General features: G+C 41.8%; 2 protein-coding genes across 2 annotated transcripts; one reads left to right on the plus strand and one right to left on the minus strand.

The window, feature by feature from the left end:
* Positions 1 to 1,679: 1,679 nt before the first annotated feature.
* On the plus strand, positions 1,680 to 9,683 carry cfl1 (cofilin 1). Its single transcript, XM_030739091.1, has 4 exons — positions 1,680 to 1,825; positions 5,829 to 6,139; positions 6,226 to 6,302; positions 8,703 to 9,683. Exons 1-4 carry the CDS (start codon positions 1,823 to 1,825, stop codon positions 8,813 to 8,815), a joined length of 504 nt encoding a protein of 167 aa, XP_030594951.1. The 5' UTR covers positions 1,680 to 1,822; the 3' UTR covers positions 8,816 to 9,683.
* Positions 9,684 to 14,738: 5,055 nt separating this feature from the next.
* prss23 (serine protease 23) lies at positions 14,739 to 18,480 on the minus strand. Its single transcript, XM_030739441.1, has 2 exons — positions 18,246 to 18,480; positions 14,739 to 16,428 (listed from the first exon to the last, which is right to left on the minus strand). The coding sequence occupies exon 2, from the start codon at positions 16,410 to 16,412 to the stop codon at positions 15,285 to 15,287; it is 1,128 nt and encodes a 375-aa protein (XP_030595301.1). The 5' UTR covers positions 16,413 to 16,428; positions 18,246 to 18,480; the 3' UTR covers positions 14,739 to 15,284.
* Positions 18,481 to 18,555: the final 75 nt, after the last annotated feature.

An 18,555-nucleotide genomic window follows, 5' to 3' on the forward strand; every position in this document is an offset into this window, starting at 1 on the left:
CTGCGCAATAAGAGGACAGCACAAAATACACATTAAAGTGCCTTCAGCTTCACAACCACACTAATCCAGTTTTGACTATGTATAATAAATTGTGAAGTGGGGGGTGTGATATAGGCTCTGTGTATTGTTATTAACTGCAGGATTTTTGTATTGTGTTATGGTTACTGCCAAGGCCAGGATCCCAAAATGACACAGCAACATTTACTTTTTTTCAAAATTTTATTTCCTATGTCTAGGCCCTTAGAAAGCAGTAAGCTTATAAATCAATTTTACTTGCAGATAAGATAAAGTATCACTCCTTCACCCCCTTTCCCATTTTAATCACATGATAACCCATGCACTATTTTAAATAGTTTTACACCCCACGGGAAATCCATTAAAAGCCCAAGCATTTGTCAAATCCTGAATTGGATAAGCGGAAGAAAATGGATGGATGTGTAATACTGCTGAATAAGTGAAAGCCCTAGTTCTCCTTTTGTGTGTTCATAGAAAGCCTCAAACCACCATTGGTGGAACTCGACATTTACAGAAGACATACTCATTTTAATGTCTTTAGATCCCTCCACAGCGATAAAGGCAGCACTGTACAGCTTTTGCTGTCCAATCTTGCAGTCTATAGAAAGAGAGTGGTTTTTAAAAGAGGAAATGAAAGGCCATGACCTCGTCTTTGTTTTTGCTCGGCGTAATGAATGTAGGTCCGTTTACAGGCAGTGTGTTTACACCACCAACGCCGTCAATCGACCCATATTCCGTATTAGTCTACGTGTATGAACTGATATTTCAGGCTCATTTAATCCCCTGTAGAAACGTACGGACTCTGCTATCTGCCTCCCGTGTCAGTATCGTCACTCATTTTATTTTATACGCTGGCTTCCTCCTGCCTGAACATCTGACCCTCATCCCCTCTCTCTCTCTCTCTCTCTCTCTCTGACTGCGTGTCCACGCCGTCCGTACAAAAACTCCGCTACAGCGAATTTTGGGTGCCTTGTTTCCTTATATGGTGATGAGCGTCGCGGTCTGGCCACTCCCTCAAGCTGTAAGCGAGGCGCGTGCACTAACCGCCGCCGACGCTCACCGTTCGCTTCCATATTTGGAAGTGAGCTCAACAAAAACCGCAAGGAGGGGAGGGAATAGGAGAGGAGAGGAGAGGGGAGGGGATGGGATGGCTGATGAAGATTTTCCTCCCATTGTGAAAACCCACTCCGAGTCCTGATGGCAGATGAATATCGGTCATTAACAGTGGCGGGCTCGTCTTACTTATCAAACACCCCTCACGAGGTTGATTTAATTATTATCACGTTTTTAAACGGTAGCCAAAGATGACCGTTGGAATAAACGCCATCTAGTCTGACCAAACTGGTCTGAATCAAAATTGTGACAATTCTAGTCTGCAGAAAACACTGATGGTTAAATAGGCCTTAAGGTTTTAACACATTCTAAAAAACACATATTCCCATAATGCTCTCTGTTATCAATTTGGTATGTTTGATTTGTTCACGTCCGCTGGCCGCCACCACCCCAATGAAAGACATTTTTAGGGGTCAATGGGAAACGATAGAGAAAATATATTTAAAAAAAATTAAGTGGCAGGTTAAAGTGGATACCACTTAGCGTCACGTTTCATTAGCGTGGGTAATCTACATGTTATCACGTTCGTTAATAAACAGCAAGCACAACAGTCATTCCCGCTCGTGCACTTTGCTCGAGCCGAGGCCGCGCTTAAAGGCGCGTTCGCGCTCCGCATCCAGTGTTGTGTGAGCGAGAGCGACGATTCATCATCCATTCAATTTTCGACCAGACGCAGGCATCCAGAGCTACAGCCATGGTACGTTTAACGCCGCTTTTCTCACCTCTGTGCGCATTTTGCCACTGGCTTAGATCCATAATGACTGGATCTAAGCCAGTGGGGGAGATTTATGGAATAACTGTGTTTAAATTGTATGTGTTTTAGCATCACTCATAGCGAGCCGGCTGTATGCCGCAGGAGCCTCTGCTAACGCCGGAGCAAGGCTGCTGAACTGACTAGGAAGCTGGACGCCTAATAACGCTTTAACGCAACGGTGAAACTTTCCAATCGTCGCCTTCAGCAAACTTCCCGAGGGGCATGTTTTGAACGATAATGATAACGGACCAAATAAACCACTAACGGTCGGGAGGGGAGGGGGGGGACTGGCGCCATTTCGTTACATCTCCAAGTGTTTCGCCGACAAAAAGCCGCTTTATGGAGGGGCCCTTGTCTGAGTTAACGTCCGCACCGTTGCCATGACGCTGCTCCAGTGTTCTCACTGCATCATGTTTCAGTTATTTCACCTGTGCTCGCCGTTGCTCCCCGCGTCACACAGCTGCAGCACTGGCAGGTGCAGTAGCGCCTCCGGGGTTGCCCGGCTAATCGTACTGTTAGCCGGACTAGCTGCGTTACAGTGCAGGGAGAAATGACACCCATTATGGCGTTAGCTGAGATTTTCTCCTTTGTCTGCGCGCGGCTCCCATACTGGCACTGTTCTAGACGCTGGTGCGCCCGTTAAAGGTTATTACTGTTAGTATTTTATCCAACAGAGAGGCTAAAAGGACAAACTGCGGGATTGCGGTGGAAGAGCGCTGCGAGAATTAATGTGTGAATTGACAGACGAGCGGTCCTTTTGAGAGCAGTTTTGCCTTATATAGCAAGCTAGCGCTCACATGTGCGTGTGCTGCATTCATTGCCCCACCCTGAATTTGGTGCAAAGACCATTTTGTTTGGGGCCGTATTTTTAATGTCTCAGCACTTCGATTGAACCTACCGCAGCTGGCCCCCCTGATAGATTTAGTCCGTTTCTTTAGGGTTGAACCGCATCTTTCCCGGGATTATGACCATTGCGAAACGCCAGTTTTGGCAGCGTTAGGGCCGCTTGCTAAAAGCTAAGGGGGCCGCTCTCTTCACAGTCGGTGCTGCGCATATTTGAGTTTAAGTTGCGCATCTAATTTATTCAGCTGTTTACTCACGCTCGCCACAAAACAAAAGGAGAAAAATAAACAGTGGCCATTCATAGACGTTAAACACTAGATTAGCAGAGCTAGTGTTTTTTTTTCTTTTTCTTTTCTCTTTTCCCAGTGGAAAGGGGGGGGGGGGGGTATTGTTTAAGTAGTATCGCCATTTTCCTCACTACCCATCACGCAGACGTACACTATCACCCTGAGAATTTGGCTATAAGCCCATAATGGCCTGCTAGTGAAACTGTCCTGTATCATAAAGGTGAGGGGCCTGTGATCGTAATAAGGAAGACTTGGACTGTGACTTCTTTGTACTGACACAGTTGAACCTTGACGTCTGTGGTTATGATTAGACAAGGTTAACACAGTGGTCAGCGCGGTCATATGGTTTCCTGTTAAAACAACAAAATCAGTGGTACCTTCTTCTTTCTTTATTATTATTATTATTATTATTATTATTATTATTATTATTATTATTATTATTATTATTGAAGAGTTGCAGGCCATGTTTTGTGTACATAATGATGTCTGTGGTCCTTGTCGTTCCTACACCTTGGATGGCAAATGCAGTGACAGAACTGTGCTTATTCACATGCAAAACGTGTGTAAACTTGAACAAACTGCAAATGTGTTGAGAAATGGTGTAGTAATGTTAATTTATTGATGAGGGGGAGTAGGGAAGTATGGCTATTCATTGGTTAATAATTACTCTGAAAGTCTCCTTATCTTACAGGCCTTTAACACCATGAGCAAACATACAGTGGCTGCCTGTGCTGCTTCGCCAGTTGGGTTCCTTTTGTTTCCTGCTCCATTATTTTCTTTTCATTGTTGTCCCCCCCCCCCCCCCCCCCCCCCCCCTTGCTTGGAGATGGCAGTTTTCTTTCTTGTGAGGGCCTTAAACAGAGTCAGAAGACATGACTTTGACAGTGAGGTTGGGCAGCCTGTATTCTACATTTCAACAGAAGCCTCATTGTTCGTGACTAAAGCTGATGCTGAAATGCTCAAATCCTGACCACACCCTTACCCACATGATCGTCTTTATGGCAAAGATGCATGCCTATTGCATGGAGAGAGGCTGAAGTTGAGTAATGTTTTATGGTCGCTGGTCTAATCATAGTCACAGAAGTGAAGACACACCTGTTAACAACTGAACTTAGAGGTTGTTTTTTTTTTTTTTTTTAAATGTTCAAGATGAACTTTGGACAAGCAGGATTGGCCACAGGCTGTCTTACTAATTTCAAAATTCCCTCTTTATGTATTATAAAGGAAATCATAATGTTCTTCAGAGTAAATCATCTGTGTGTGTGTGTGATAGTCACATACCGCTTTACAGCTTCACAATGTCTGTCTTTACTGTAGTCGTCACTTCTGGCCTGTTGAAGTTTAGACAAAGTTGCAGCGGTAGACAGGGGTGGGAGGTTCCCCTGCATGTAAATGGAAAATCACCAGGATTTTTTTATTCTACTCAAACTTAAAATACATTTTGTTCGTGCATCTTCTGCCAAGTGGTGGTTATAAATCTATACCTCACATATGTACTAACTGCAGAGAGGCTGAAGGAATGCTGTTTTAGAAAGATTTTGGCAGAAAGGTTAAAACATTTTATGGAGAAAATAAATTCCACTAGACCAAAGCCATTTCTGCTTGGACACAATTAAAATAAAAATGAACTAACATTAATGACTGTCAGTATTTTAAATGCCAAAATGTTTATAGCATTGTCTTTGGAAAATATTCATACAGGGTCAGACAAATGATCTCAAACCTTCAACTTGAAGCGTTGCTGCCAAAAAGGTTTACTTTAAAGGAATAGTCTACACTGTTAAAGCCGATCTTTTGTTCCCCATAACAATTTTCCCAAACTCCAGCAGGCATATTATTTTAATCCAATCACGTTTAAAACCCGAAGATGTTTTCTTGAGTGCATATTGTCTAGACAAGATAATACCATAAATAGTTTAAAAGATGGATATTGCTTTGGAACTGAAATGTGAAGCTGGTATGGAAGTGACTTCTGCAGTCTTATCAGCCAGCAGGGGGTGACTCCTCTGGTTGAATTCCCATTGTATACAAGTCAATGAGGAAAACAGTCCTGGATCTCTCTTGTTCTGTGACCTCAGTAAACACTCGTGATTAGCTCAGTCACCATTTTTGGGTCATACTAAATAAAACAGAAAGTCTTGTAAATTACACTCCTTATTGGCATCAAAAAGGATGATTATCCACGATATGCAATAATTGGCTAACAACTTGTGATTGACAGGATGTTAGCCAATGAGTGTGCAGCACAAGGTTATGGTTAACTAAAATTAGATGTGGGGGAAAAAACGGTTAACTAGAAGGGCACTAAGTAGAGTGCATACCTCGCCGGGTAAAGAATCCTTTTACAAAATCCTTCATCCAGGAGTATAAATATATAATAACTCTTGTGCAGCCCTCCTCTGTTTCTGTCAGATCCACTTGTAACATCTGATTTTCAAAACACCAAGATGGCGATGGTGAAGACGCTGGTCTTGAGGCTTCATAACTAGCCTTCATAAACCAGTGCATGTCGTCAGTGGCTACAACCACCTTTTATTCTTTGGCCAGCACTCGCATTTAAAAAGCTGAAAGTTTTGGGAATTTTTTGCAGACTTTTCTTTGTTGACTCAGTTGATGAATAAAGGCATTAGTCAATTAAGATTAACATGTTTTTAATTTCTTGACTTGAACTGGCACTCCAGTTTGTAACTTATGGATTGTATGCTTTGAGGCCATTCAGACATGTTAAGAAATTAACTTCTGAAGAGCTGGCGTGGAGGCAGCTGAGGTGACAAGCTGTAACTATATCACTCTATTAACACATCGTCTGTCCTCAGGCCTCCGGTGTGAAAGTCACAGATGAAGTCATCACGGTCTTCAACGACATGAAGGTGCGTAAGGCTCAACCAAATGAGGACGAGAAGAAGAAGAGGAAGAAGGCCATCCTGTTCTGCCTGAGCAAGGACCTGAAGAACATTGTCCTGGACGATGGCAAGGAGATCCTCGTGGGTGACTTGGGAACCACCGTGCATGACCCATACCAGCACTTCGTCAAGATGCTGCCCTCAAATGACTGCCGCTACGCCCTGTATGACGCCACCTATGAGACCAAAGAAACAAAGAAGGAAGACCTGGTCTTTATCTTCTGGTGAGAGCAACCATTATCCCACATTTAGCAGTTTTTGAGCTTCATTAAATCAACATTAGACTTTACTTGTTTTTCTTGTTTCACAGGGCTCCAGATAGTGCTCCCTTGAAGAGTAAGATGATCTATGCCAGCTCAAAAGATGCTATTAAGAGGAAATTTGAAGGTGAGTTTGTGGTTTTGATCTGAGAATCACCCGAACCTGAATGCATAAATGCTTTCAGGACACAGCCGTAGAGGATATTGCCTGACTCTGTAGTCCTCCTCAGCTCTACAAAGTATGTACACATCTTTGTCCTCATTGTTTTAGCCACAACTTTAAAAAGGTGATTTTCCCCATTCCCAGTATTGGATATTGCCACTCAGATGTGATGGGTGGATGTGTTTGATCACGTGAGCTTAACCCTTTATTTACCATGTACCTGGTGGTAGGCCCATTTTAAATGTCTAACTCTATTACCATTTGTGCTGGAGAGAAAACTTATAGGTCCTGAATTATTTTGTAATTTTGGTTTTAAGATTACATTCAGGACCCATAAGCCAGCCAAAACTACAAAATAAGTCCAGGTGGCCTGTAAGATAGTTGTGTGATTAAGGGTTAACGCTAAGAATATGAGATTTTCATATGGGGAATAGCGACATTGCCATTGTGGTGTTTGGAAACTGGAGTGGACTGCTGAGGGTGGATCTAACAGTGAAACCCAACACTGCACAAGACTTGTGATCTGTCAAGTCATTAGGTTTGCTGATGCTATTGCACCAACCTTTATTTGGGTTTTAAACTCGACATGGTCCCTTTTTTTTTTTTTTTTCTGAACCCAACTGGGAGCTGGTTCCACAGGAGAGCAGCCTGATTGCTGAAGGCTCTCCCTCCCATTCTACTTAAGTACCCTGGATACCACGAGTAAGCTGGCAGTGTATCTGCTCTGTTGATATGATACTGTGAGGCCTTTAAGAAATGATGGAGCCTGATTATTCCGGACTTGTTGGAGAGAACTTCTCTACACTTTAGGTTTTAGATAGATTGGCACCTGTTGGGACGATTTTGTTGAATTTGGGAGTAATTTAACCCTATAACCCCAAAGGCATGGGCTGTGGCACAATGTACTTCAAAAGTGCTGCCATTCGCAGACTTCTGGCAACAAATACCATAATACCCCTATATGGCTGTGAAGTGCAATTTCTGGGCTTTCAGGAACCATTTGAATTTTTTTCCGATAGGACAAACAATTGCAGAGTTACGGTTAAAAAGCCAGCTGATTAAAGTTCCTTTGCTAACACTACGTCTTAACTATTATGCGTTCCTGGGGTAATTCCGTACCCCAAGTCCCAATTTTTTAAAATATTATTGAAGTAAATGTTATCGAGCAATCCTTTTTAGGAGTTTGTTCCTTGGTCCTTACCGGCCCTTTTTTTTATGCATTGCCCTCATCAATCAATAGCCACTTATTAACTTATTCATTTCAATTGTGAAATTTACAGTTTTATGGATTTATGGGTAATACTGTACCCCAGGGTTTCCATCATTGCCAAAAGGTGTTTCTCTTTGATGCAGCACTGCTACCTTGTGGTATCTCTATATAGGTAGGTATATAGATAGGACTAGAATACTCGAATCAAATCCTATATACATCCAGCTGCAAGTGTAAAAGATCTGGGAGAATAAGTAGGGGTAAGACATACAAAATGTGTCAGCATATCTGGCATGGCTAGAAATACAGGACATTGACATTGACCTTGGACTTGGGGATGTTATTGTACAGTGAACACAGAAAAAAGTGATTTGTCGTAATAAAAAATATTTTGAAAAAGTTTCATATCAGACAAATTTAGATGGAATTAGCTAGTCTTTCTGTACATGTATCTGGATATTTTTGTTCCCAAGTCTTATCAGCTACCTGGTACTGTGTAACTTCATTTTAGGTATGTTCATCCAGAATAAGGTTGCTAATGATAAATGTTTTGCAGAATATTCCAATTCAGTTGTTTAAATGCATGCAGTGTTTTTTGGTGGTTAAATGCATGCAGTGTTCATTTATTGGTTGAAATAAAGTTCATTTTATGGTTATGTCTATGCTTTCTTTGATTAAATCCGTGGGGTACAGATTAACCCCAGGTCACTAAAAACGTAAGCAAAAAAGTGAACACATATAAGGGTTAACCACCTGTTCGCGGCTTGTAAAGGGAGGAAACTGGCGCTTCAGCGGCGATCGCCTGGAGTTAAAGGGTTAATGAGCTTTCACTTCCAGACACACAAAGCTGGTAATGTAAATGAGCTGATAAGTTATATTAAATATTTTATATTTTAAGTAATTTTATTTGTTTTGTTGGGTAATGACATGCAGTGGATTTGAAATGCTTCCAGATGTCAGGTGCTGTTTGCTGGATGAGTGAATATTTCATCTATACTTAATAACCCATGAATTACATACACTGATAGATTATGTATATTGCCTACTCATGTAAAACATGCTTACCAATAATACATTTTCCAAACAAGCTTACCTGCCAAGATTTTTATTTAATTTTTTTCTAAGTGCATAACTCTGACTTGTGTATATTTCAGGAATTAAGCACGAGTGGCAGGTGAACGGTTTTGAAGACCTCAAAGACCGGCACACTCTGGCAGAAAAGCTTGGCGGCTCATCGGTAATCAGTCTGGAAGGAACCCCTTTATAAATATTCATCCCCCTTCTCTCCGGCTTCAATCGAGGCCTTTCAGACACATCTGTTGGGTTTAGCTGTTCATTCCAGTGTGGTGTGGAGAAGGGCAAAAGCAGAACCAGCATCAATTTGTGGGACTCTCGGGGAGGGAGATTGGGTGGGTTTTGAGGGTCAAGTGACAGTTTTAAAAACAAACAAAAAGAATCAGACTGTCATTCCAGTTCATGCAACGTAAAGATTCTGAACAAAACACACAAAGGAAAACATTAAGATACAACTAAAGAAGGATAATGATGATTAAAATTTAAATACACACAGTTCATGTTTAAGGGCAGGGTTTTGTTCTTTCCAGAAAGGGACAGGCGGCAAACCTGTTAGTTTTCCAACCACTGAATCCTGACAGATAATTATTCCAACTACTTTTTGGGTTTTTTTGTTTTTTTTTTTTGTTTTTTGTTTTTTTTGCCAAACTTCCAGTTAAGTTTTGTAAGTGTGTATAGTTGAGATTAGGTGTAGTATGGACTAATTCATTTGATTACACAAGCTGTATAAAAACCTTCTCTTGGGGAACACGGTTAAATATATATAATTTTTTTCTTATTCCATTGTTTTTTTCTTATTTTTGAAAAATTCCAAAACTTGAGCGATTCCTTTATATTTCCAGTTCCGGGTGAGGAAAAACATGACATTTGATGTAGTGAGCAGACATTCCTTGTACTTGTTAAAACCAGGATTTCCTCAACTTAAAAATGTTGGTGTTATGAAGGTCTGATGGGGAGCGATGTGTATATGAAGGACCAGTGGTCAGAGTTTAGACTGAATACTGAATGGTGGATGTTTTGTATCGTCTCCTTATCTCTAATAAAAAGCACTAAACTACTGACTTGTTCTGCTCTTTGTTTTGTTTTCTCTGTTTTTGATCTGTGACATGACAATTATTTTTAATAGCAACATGGTCATGGTGGATCAATATTTAAACACAGAATCTGCAAAAAATTAAGCTAATAGGTTCTTGATTTAAATATTGTCATTTTGCTCAAATTACACAATCAACCCACTGCGGGCTGGAAATCACACCTAAAATCAGTGAAGATTGTTTTCATCAGTATATATTAAACTAAAACCTGAAGGTATTTGCAATGATATTTTTGCTTGACTAATTATTCCTTATTAGACCAGAGTGTCAAATTCAATCTGTAACCCCAGTTCCAAAAAAGCTGGGGCTCTGTATAGAAAGGTAAATTAAAAACGATGCTAGGATTTGCACATTTCATGAATCCATATTTTATTCACAACAGAATATAGAAACATCTCAAATATTTAAACTGAAAAGGTCAGAGGATTCTAGCCCCTCAACAGTCCTGGGTTGTCATAGTTTTTTTTATGATGCTCTAGCTTTTTCATGTGGTGAAAGGTCTGGACTGCAGGAAGGCCAGTTCAGCACCCAGACTCTTCTACTACAGCAGCATGTAGTTTCACATTGTCTTGCTGAAATATGCAAGGTCTTCCCTGAAAAAGATGGATGGGGGCATATGTTGCTCTAAAATTTGTTTATACTTTTAAGCATTGGTGGTGCCTTTCCGCAAGCTGCAAATTCCAAAGGCACTCATGCACCTCTGTACCATCAAAGATGCAGGCTTTTGAACTGAACTGATAACAAGCCTCAGTATGGTATGTACCGTGAGTCACGTGACTGTAATAGCTGAAGCGGGTCTGTTTGTGTCCTCGTGATGCAGCCGGTGGATACGACGCCACATTGAGCGGGTGGGCCCGTTGCTGTGATACTTCAGCCTATGGATTTACCGAGCTGGCTGAAATCCTGCTGACTGAAGAATGAAAGTTTGTTCATTCACTCCGTTTACATGTTTGTTATCTTACACAGGAGGAAGTGCTTTGGTGAAGTCTACTTCACTGCAGACTAGCTTTTTAAAGAATCAGTCAGCCTTTTGCTATTTTATATGTTTCTGTATCTTTTCTGTTTACATTTTAATAGCACAGCTGTGATTCTTTTGTTATGGAGGAAAAAAGCATTAATTTATTTGAGGAGCATTATTATTTAAATATGCTAGTGGTTTATTTTTGACCAATTTCTCATGTACATCTACAGCTGAATGTTAATAAAAGTGTCTGTGCTACATTTGGGACATGTAGCTTTGACTCTGACGTGCCTTTTTATTTTTATACCTTTTGGGAAGAAAAAAATATCAAGATACATTTTATATAACGCCATTCAGCTAAAAAATATCAAGATATTATTTTGTCCATATTCCCCAGCCCTAGTAGTTCTAAACATATTTAGGGTGTTTTTTCTTCACTTTTTCTCTCTCCAAAGGTGTTATTCCTCTCTCCTACAGCCTCGATTGCAACTACATGCAAATAACCAATTATGCAAATTAGGTGATGACGTCATACAGCGACTTCTGGCGACTTTTAGGACAGCCAATAGCTACTTCCCTTGCTGAGGAGTTGGCAACAGTGTTTTAAATGTGCAGTGATCCAGAAAGGTCGGCAGCATTTCTGGATCATGTTCACATATGGCTTCTTCTTTGCATGATGAAACTTTAACGTGCACAGTGAACTTTAGTCACAATGATTTCTGGACGTGCTCCTGAGCCCATGCAGTGATTTCCATGACAGACTCGCTCTTGATTTTAATGCAGTGTTGCCTGACGCCCCAAAGATCACAGACATGCAGTTCTGATTTTCGGCCTTGACCCTTGCATACAGGGATTTCTCCAGATTTGACATTATCCACTGTAGATGATGAAATATTCAGTGTTCACAATTTTACATTATTCAGAAATTGTTCCACAATTTGCAGTTTTTTGTATTTTGGTGAATCTGTCCATTTTTACTTTTGAGAAACTTTATGCCTTTATGAAATAGTGTTTTTTATGCCTAATCATGTTGCTGGCATGTTGCTAATTAACCTAATTAGTTAAAAAATTTTCCTTCAGCCATTTTTTTTTTTAGCATCACTTATTTTTCCAGCCCTTTGTTGCCCCTGTCCTAACTTTTTTTTGAGACATGTTGCTGCCATCAAAATGAACTAATATTTTTCACAAAATAGTAAAATGTCTCAGTTTAAACATTTTATGTTTTCTATGTTTTTTTGTTTTTTTTTAAGCTTGTCATGTCTGGCAGTTGTCGCAATCGGAATGATGATCCGAATGCACTGATGTACCAAACATAATGTTTGTATTTTTATTTTTTATTTAGTTATTTATGCCAGGCCTGACAGGCAATAAGGAAAGGGATAGAAAAGAGGGATAATAAAAAAAAAGAGAGAAAAAAAGGGGGGGAGGGGGGCAAAGGGGAGAAAGGAAAGAAAAAATACTCGAAGAAAATATGCATACATACACACATTCACATATATGTATATATATATATATATATATATATATATATATATATATATATATATATACATATACACACAGTTTTGCTGTTTGCAGTAATGTGTGTGTATGCGCCTCTGTCATGGAATGTACTCAATAAGAGTAAGAAACTGCAACCATGCAACCATGCCCCCCAGGATCCAGAGGCGAATAAGAAAGGACCCAGGGGACCCAGGCCATCCACAGCCACTAGGAGCTCAGAAGACCTGAGGCCACATATCCTGATGGCAACTGCGTGCACACCCCAGAGGAGGAAGGAGTGAGACCCCAGACGGAGCCCCCACGGCCAAAGGGCAAGAGTCCAGAGAGCCAGAGGCAATGAGCAGCCCAACCCCGCAGCATGAGCTGAGCATGCGGCCCCCCCGAGGCTCCAAGCGCCCGAGAACGGCCCGACACCCACCAGAGCCCTCCCAACACCAAGGAGGCCCAAGCCACCCCCAGGCCACACCTGCCAAGGAAGCGGGTCAGAAACCACGCCAAGACATCCGGCCACATACCATGGGACACACGGGCACCCACACCCCAGGGGTGGCAGTGACGATCAGTGGGGAGCAGCGTGGAGCTGTTCTATTGTGAATAAAATATGGGTTTATAAGATTTGAAAATCATTGAATTCTGTTTGTATTTACATTTTACAGCTTTTGGAATTTGAATTGTAGTTTCTGAGCCACATGCAGCTCAGTTTGATCTTAAGTGGACTGGACCACTAAAATTATTGCCTAACAACATAAAGAAAGAACAAATAAAATAATTTTAAAAGCCCTCCAAATTGTTCATCTACAGTAAACTGTCCAAAATTTATGCCCTACTTATCAGTAACGTCAGTTTGCATCGCCCTCAGATAATGTCTGACATACCTGTGTTGGATTTGCCACCCTAAACCTCTTTTTAGTGTCTCGACCACACGCAGCCCAAATTTGATCTTAAGCAGGCTCAACCTGTTAAACTATCCTAATAATATTTAAAGAAATATCTCCAAACTGTTCTTCCTTTTTTTGGTGTAAAGAAGTTTAAACATTCACATCTAAAGGACCGACTCATAAAAACTGCTGACCAGTCTGAGATGGCTTAAGAAAAGTAACATGTCTCAGTTTTTCCACATCACAGAGAAATGCTGCTGTAGTAAATCCAAGAAACCCATCAGCACAGCTCCCTGGGGTTACACTTTAATAGATCTGTAAAATCACAGATAAAGTAGTGGCAGCTCATTACCCAGACTTTGCACCACAATTTTAAAAAATGGTCTTTTAATTCACAGAAAAATGTCCTATAATTGTTACTACTGTGGACCCACTATTAAAAAAAAACCGAATTTTAATTTAATGGCTCAACTGCCATCTATAGTTTTTTTAAAGCATTTTTTCTGGTTATTTTATGGATTATTAACAGTAAAAAACATCATTTTCTGTCATTTAATGATTCACTGGCCAAAGCTCGGTGGCTCGAACCCCAGCTCTTTCAGTCCACATGCCTAACCCCTACTTGCTCCCGATGCATCTATTGGATGCCCGGTGCCGTAAATGGGCTTACTAAATGTTAAGCCGCCACCTGCCGCCAGATAGAGCTGCAGCCCTGACATTGTTATAGAAAAATGCCATAACTCTTAATCTTGGCCTGATATTTTTTATTAGGCTTAATATCGTTAGTTATTTTTTAAGTTTTTCAACGTAAACCCCAGAGAAACACTGTCATTTCCTTTCGTGCATTTCCGGCTTTATTATCATTTAAGTGATAACTTTTATTGAGATGGGAGTCATTAACGAGCATCGTTCATGATGCTCGGCGCAATGCACCACACTTTTTAATTGTAGTTTTTTAGTTTTTCATTTGTTATTTTCTCATATTTTAATGATATGTAAACATCGTTTGCAGTAATGTGTTTTCATATATTTAACATCAATTTAAGTTTTTTCTTCGTTGTCTGGAGTATAACGTGCAGTGTTCATTATGCACATGCGCGGTCCTGCACAGTTAAGCAGCATGTGAAGCGCGATTCATAACACGATTAATGGCTTCAAATGCCTTTGTTTAGGCAGTTTTTGACATTGTCCATTCAGCAGGCCTAAAATTTAACTTGATATCAGTGTTTCTTAATTTTAGACTAGTCGATTTTTTGCCCTTGTTTTGTCGATTAAGAAATTAGTCGCCAGGAGCATCCTTACTTCAGACCCTCTAGCACAGGGGTCTCCAAACTCCCCGCCCACTTCCGGTCCGCGAATTGATGTCAAAATCATCCTCCAATTTAGAAGACGGTTAAGCGAAATGTCAAAAAAAGTAACAGGGCCAAACTGTATGTTATTTTTGACATCAATTCGCGGACCGGAAGTGGGCGGGGCCGGATGCGGCCCGGGGGCCGCAAGTTTGGAGACCCCTGCAAGACAGGTTTGATCATCCACCTCTGACTGAGTAGTTGAGGAGCGCCCCCTTTTCGTTCTTGCAGATTCCATCCACAGCTGCAGCAGTTGTTATGACCACGAGAGGGCAGCACAACACCACTCCTGAACCAGAGTAAAGACTATAGAGACACACCGTTATAAATATCTGTTTATTAAAATATACCAAGCATTTCTTAAAAAATAAAATAAAGTCAAAACTCTCTGTTACGAGTCCACTCTAAGGACAACAAACTGTCTGTGCTCTAAAAATAGCAAAATCAGGTCCCCAAAGCCAGAGCAGGAAAGATGGAAATACAGCTTCAGTGGATTACAGTCATCCACAGTAGGAAAATAATCTGCAGCTACTGACACACACAAGAGTTACAGTGTTTTTTCCCCCTCTTGTTAAAAGTGGCTTATGTTAATGCTGTGGAAACACTGACTTATTAATTTGACTGCGAGTGAAAACATATTAAAAGATGCTGCGGTGATGATCTCACAGGCTGATTTATTTAATAGGCCCAGAGGTTACAGGGAGCAAATTAAAGACAGGAGAGAAATAACTGTGTGTGGAAATGGATCCAAAAGCCTGCTTTGCTCTTTTATTTCAGACATTTCACCCTGTGTGTGTGTGTGTGTGATTTTGGAGTCATTCTGAGTTTTCTTGTATTTTTCATGTTATGTTTTCACCCCCCCAGCCTTTGGTGTTTCTCAGTCCTGGACACAGTCTAGCCGGTTTCCGTGAACCCAGTAACAGATCTGAGCGAACTTCAAAGGAGTGATGCGCACGGCCACGTTGTAATCCCGGTTTTCACCGTCTATCTCCAGCCACTGGTGTCCAGAGAAGATGCCGATAACCTTCCTTTCCCAGCGTTCTAAATTGTTGTCCCACACTCGGCCATACACTCCAGAGCCGCTGGCTCCAGGTCGAGCATCGCAGTGCTGATATATCAGGTCGTTGGACTCTTCTTCAACAGGACAAAACCGGTACACAAGCTGCCCAGGCCTGTCGCTGTCAAAACCAGAGAAGTGGATGCGATGCCCTGCCAGATCATCAGAAGAGGGAGCCACAGAGAGGCGCATGAAGGGACGGCGGTGAGGCCAACGCAGCTCCAGCAGGGCATAATCAAACTCCATGCTGACCTCCTGGGGACCCTGGATCCAACCCTTTGGCACACGGGTGCGTTTCACCCGCACCCAGTGGACCAGAGGCTTCTTGGTAGAAGTGAAGTGTGTTTTTGTGCCATTGATGGATGGAGGGATCAGAAAGCCCACCCTGAGCCTTCGCGCCCCATTGACATAATCCTTCCCATTGTGTACACAGTGTGCAGCTGTGAGGACGTGCTGCTGAGACACGAGAACACCGGTGCAGCCAGTGGAGATCCGCACAGCTGTGGAGAAAGGGTAATCCAACAGGAAGTTGTCACCTTGGATGTTAAAACGGCCATCTGCTCCATAGATCTGCCGTCTCACACGCTTGTGCCTGGGCTTTGCTCCCGGACCTCTGTGGGGTGTAGGGTGAGCTCCTCCAAACTCTCCATCATCCTCCACATCTACCATGGTCAGAGTGCGCGAGCCGTCAGCGTACAGCGTCTCAAATGCCAGTTTCTCCGTGAGCTGCTCCTTCTTCTCCTCCTGCTCTCCTCTGTGGAAGCAGCTTGAGTTGCAGTGAGTGGTGAAATCCAGCTGAGTGTGAGCGCTGAAATGGGAGCGGGTGAGAGGCGTCGGAGTGTGAGGGACCAGCGCGGGGACGTGGGCCGGAGGAGCGTGGAGGAGTGAGAAGGTGAGGGGGAGCTGAAGGAGCAGGTGAGTTAGGAGGGAGCTCTCAGTCGGCATCATCGCGGAGATGAAAACACTGAAAGGACACAGAAAATAATCAGACATACAGGAAAAATGGGTTACCAGCATCTGTGAGTTTGCATGGATTCCTACACATTTGCCAGGAAAAACAAATGTGGAAAACATTCCCAAACAAGATGCTTCAGAAGTACACAAACTCTAATCCTTCATAAATCTGCGTGCTTTTTCAGATGATTGCTGGTTGTAAATCACACCACAAGTGAGGTCAGCTTAGAAAGTTTCATGTTGCAACCCAGGCCTGAACTTCATGTGGTGTGGAGAAGCAACAATGAACTTCTTGTTCCTCCAATATAGATTACCAGGAAAATAGCGTTTCAGCTCGATGGAAGCAAAGAAGCAGTTTAATATATGACAAATTACAAAGAAAAGTCAGTGCCACAGTCAGAAAAAAGCTCTGACAACTCTCCAATCGAGTATTTGTTAAAGAAGGAGAAGGTACTCAGAGGTAAGGAGGTATTTTCCATTAAACATTAACTACTTCACAGCATACAGGAGGCTTTTGGGCTTTCAGGGCAGATTAGCAGGGATAAGGAGACACTTGATCCCCTTTAAAGACTGTGGATCCCCAGGCACTCATAGCACGAAAAGAGCAGGTGTGTGTAAAAAGTGAAAAGGCTACAAGTCCAGGCAGGACAGCAGAACAGAGCATTACTCCTAACAAAAGATAGGGTGGGGCCTGTCCGCACACCTATGAGCTGCCCCATAAAGCACTGCAAAGGAGGCAGAGCTGCAACAAAGGGCTCCTGTAAACTAGGAAAGTTCAAATGTCCTTCCATGGCAGCTGTGAGAAGACATCTGAAGTGGTAACAAGCTGGTCAGCTTCCTTAACAAGCCCTGGAAAGACATGTAATCTGTGTTTTAGGGATATAAAACAAATGAAATAACCGTATTTTCACAGCCTGTGTCAATGCTGAATGTTTTAGAGATCAAAAAATAAAATTTCAGGAAAAAACACATAAACCAGGAGGAAAATGGTGGGAAAGGTGTTGGCTTTGTGGCTGCCACAGTAACCTGAGATCATATTGCATCTTTGTGGAGAAGGAAGAAGTGCAAACAGTTATTGTATTGCATATAAAAAGGGGAAAAAACAGTCTGCCCCTTACAGGAAGTGATTCCTGTTGTTTACATTTGTTTTTTTATGATAATTTTTTTTTTTGTTTTTGTTTATTTTGGTGAACAGACTGTAGTACACAGGATTTACAAAGGAGATATACATAAGGTAAAGAAATGACCTGTGTTATTGTACCTACTCTGTGTTCTACGTTATAATCAATCCGGTCCCTTTTGACAGTTAAAATATATTTATAGAACTGTTATGTCATATTTGGCGCAATTTAGGCTGCTCTCTTGGCCAGGTCTCTCTTAAAAAGGAGATTTTTAATCTCATTGAGACTGTAGCTTCTACTTTGTGACTCAAAATGGTTTGATATCATTCATGAAAGTGATGTCATATAAACAAGTAATTTACAATAGTTTATATATCCGCAATCACCCCAGGGAGGTATCTGAAAACCCCTAAGAAGACTCAGTCTAGTCTGGTGCGCACATATGCAGCAGTCAGATGGACTATAGCTCAAAGTTTGCTTAAAAAAAAACTTCTATTTTTCAACCACTTCACTCAGCAAGATGCTCACGCCCAAAATAATTCTTCCACATGCAGATTGTAAATATTTCTACCTTAATAAAAAGACCTGTGAATGTAACACAGTTACATTCAAATGTAACACAGTTACATTCTCAATTGTAACACTTTATGTATCCCAGTAGAGACAGCAGTTCCCAGCAAAGCCTCACAAAGTAACGCGTTAATACCTCCTGATTAGAAATCGATAGTCCGCGTTTACATCCCAGTCAAGTTTTCCTCCCCATCAGACGAGTCGTTCGGGATCATTTCCCCAGGTTCTCCTCCACCTCTGCGCTGCCAGGTAGGTGTTTTCTCCCACCTCCGGCAGGTAAATCTCGCTGGCTCTTTCACAGCGCGCGTAAATGACGCTCCAGGTGTGCAGCGAGTCTCGAGACGTGCTGTGTAACCTGCTCAGCTCAGCCCGAGAGCCACAAATAGAACCTCGAGCCTGAAAACAAGTGTTTTCTCGTCATACAGCAGCCGGCCTCACGGTCCTAG

This window comes from Archocentrus centrarchus, chromosome 10 (genome assembly GCF_007364275.1).
Source record: "Archocentrus centrarchus isolate MPI-CPG fArcCen1 chromosome 10, fArcCen1, whole genome shotgun sequence".
In the NCBI taxonomy this organism is placed as follows: domain Eukaryota; kingdom Metazoa; phylum Chordata; class Actinopteri; order Cichliformes; family Cichlidae; genus Archocentrus; species Archocentrus centrarchus.

Coding starts and splice junctions, on each gene's coding strand:
- cfl1 (XM_030739091.1), top strand. Junction 6,140..6,225: donor GACCTGGTCTTTATCTTCTG/GTGAGAGCAACC, acceptor CTTGTTTCACAG/GGCTCCAGATAGTGCTCCCT. Junction 6,303..8,702: donor TATTAAGAGGAAATTTGAAG/GTGAGTTTGTGG, acceptor TGTATATTTCAG/GAATTAAGCACGAGTGGCAG.
- prss23 (XM_030739441.1), bottom strand. CDS start 16,412: ATGATGCCGACTGAGAGCTCCCTCCTAACTCACCTGCTCCTTCAGCTC.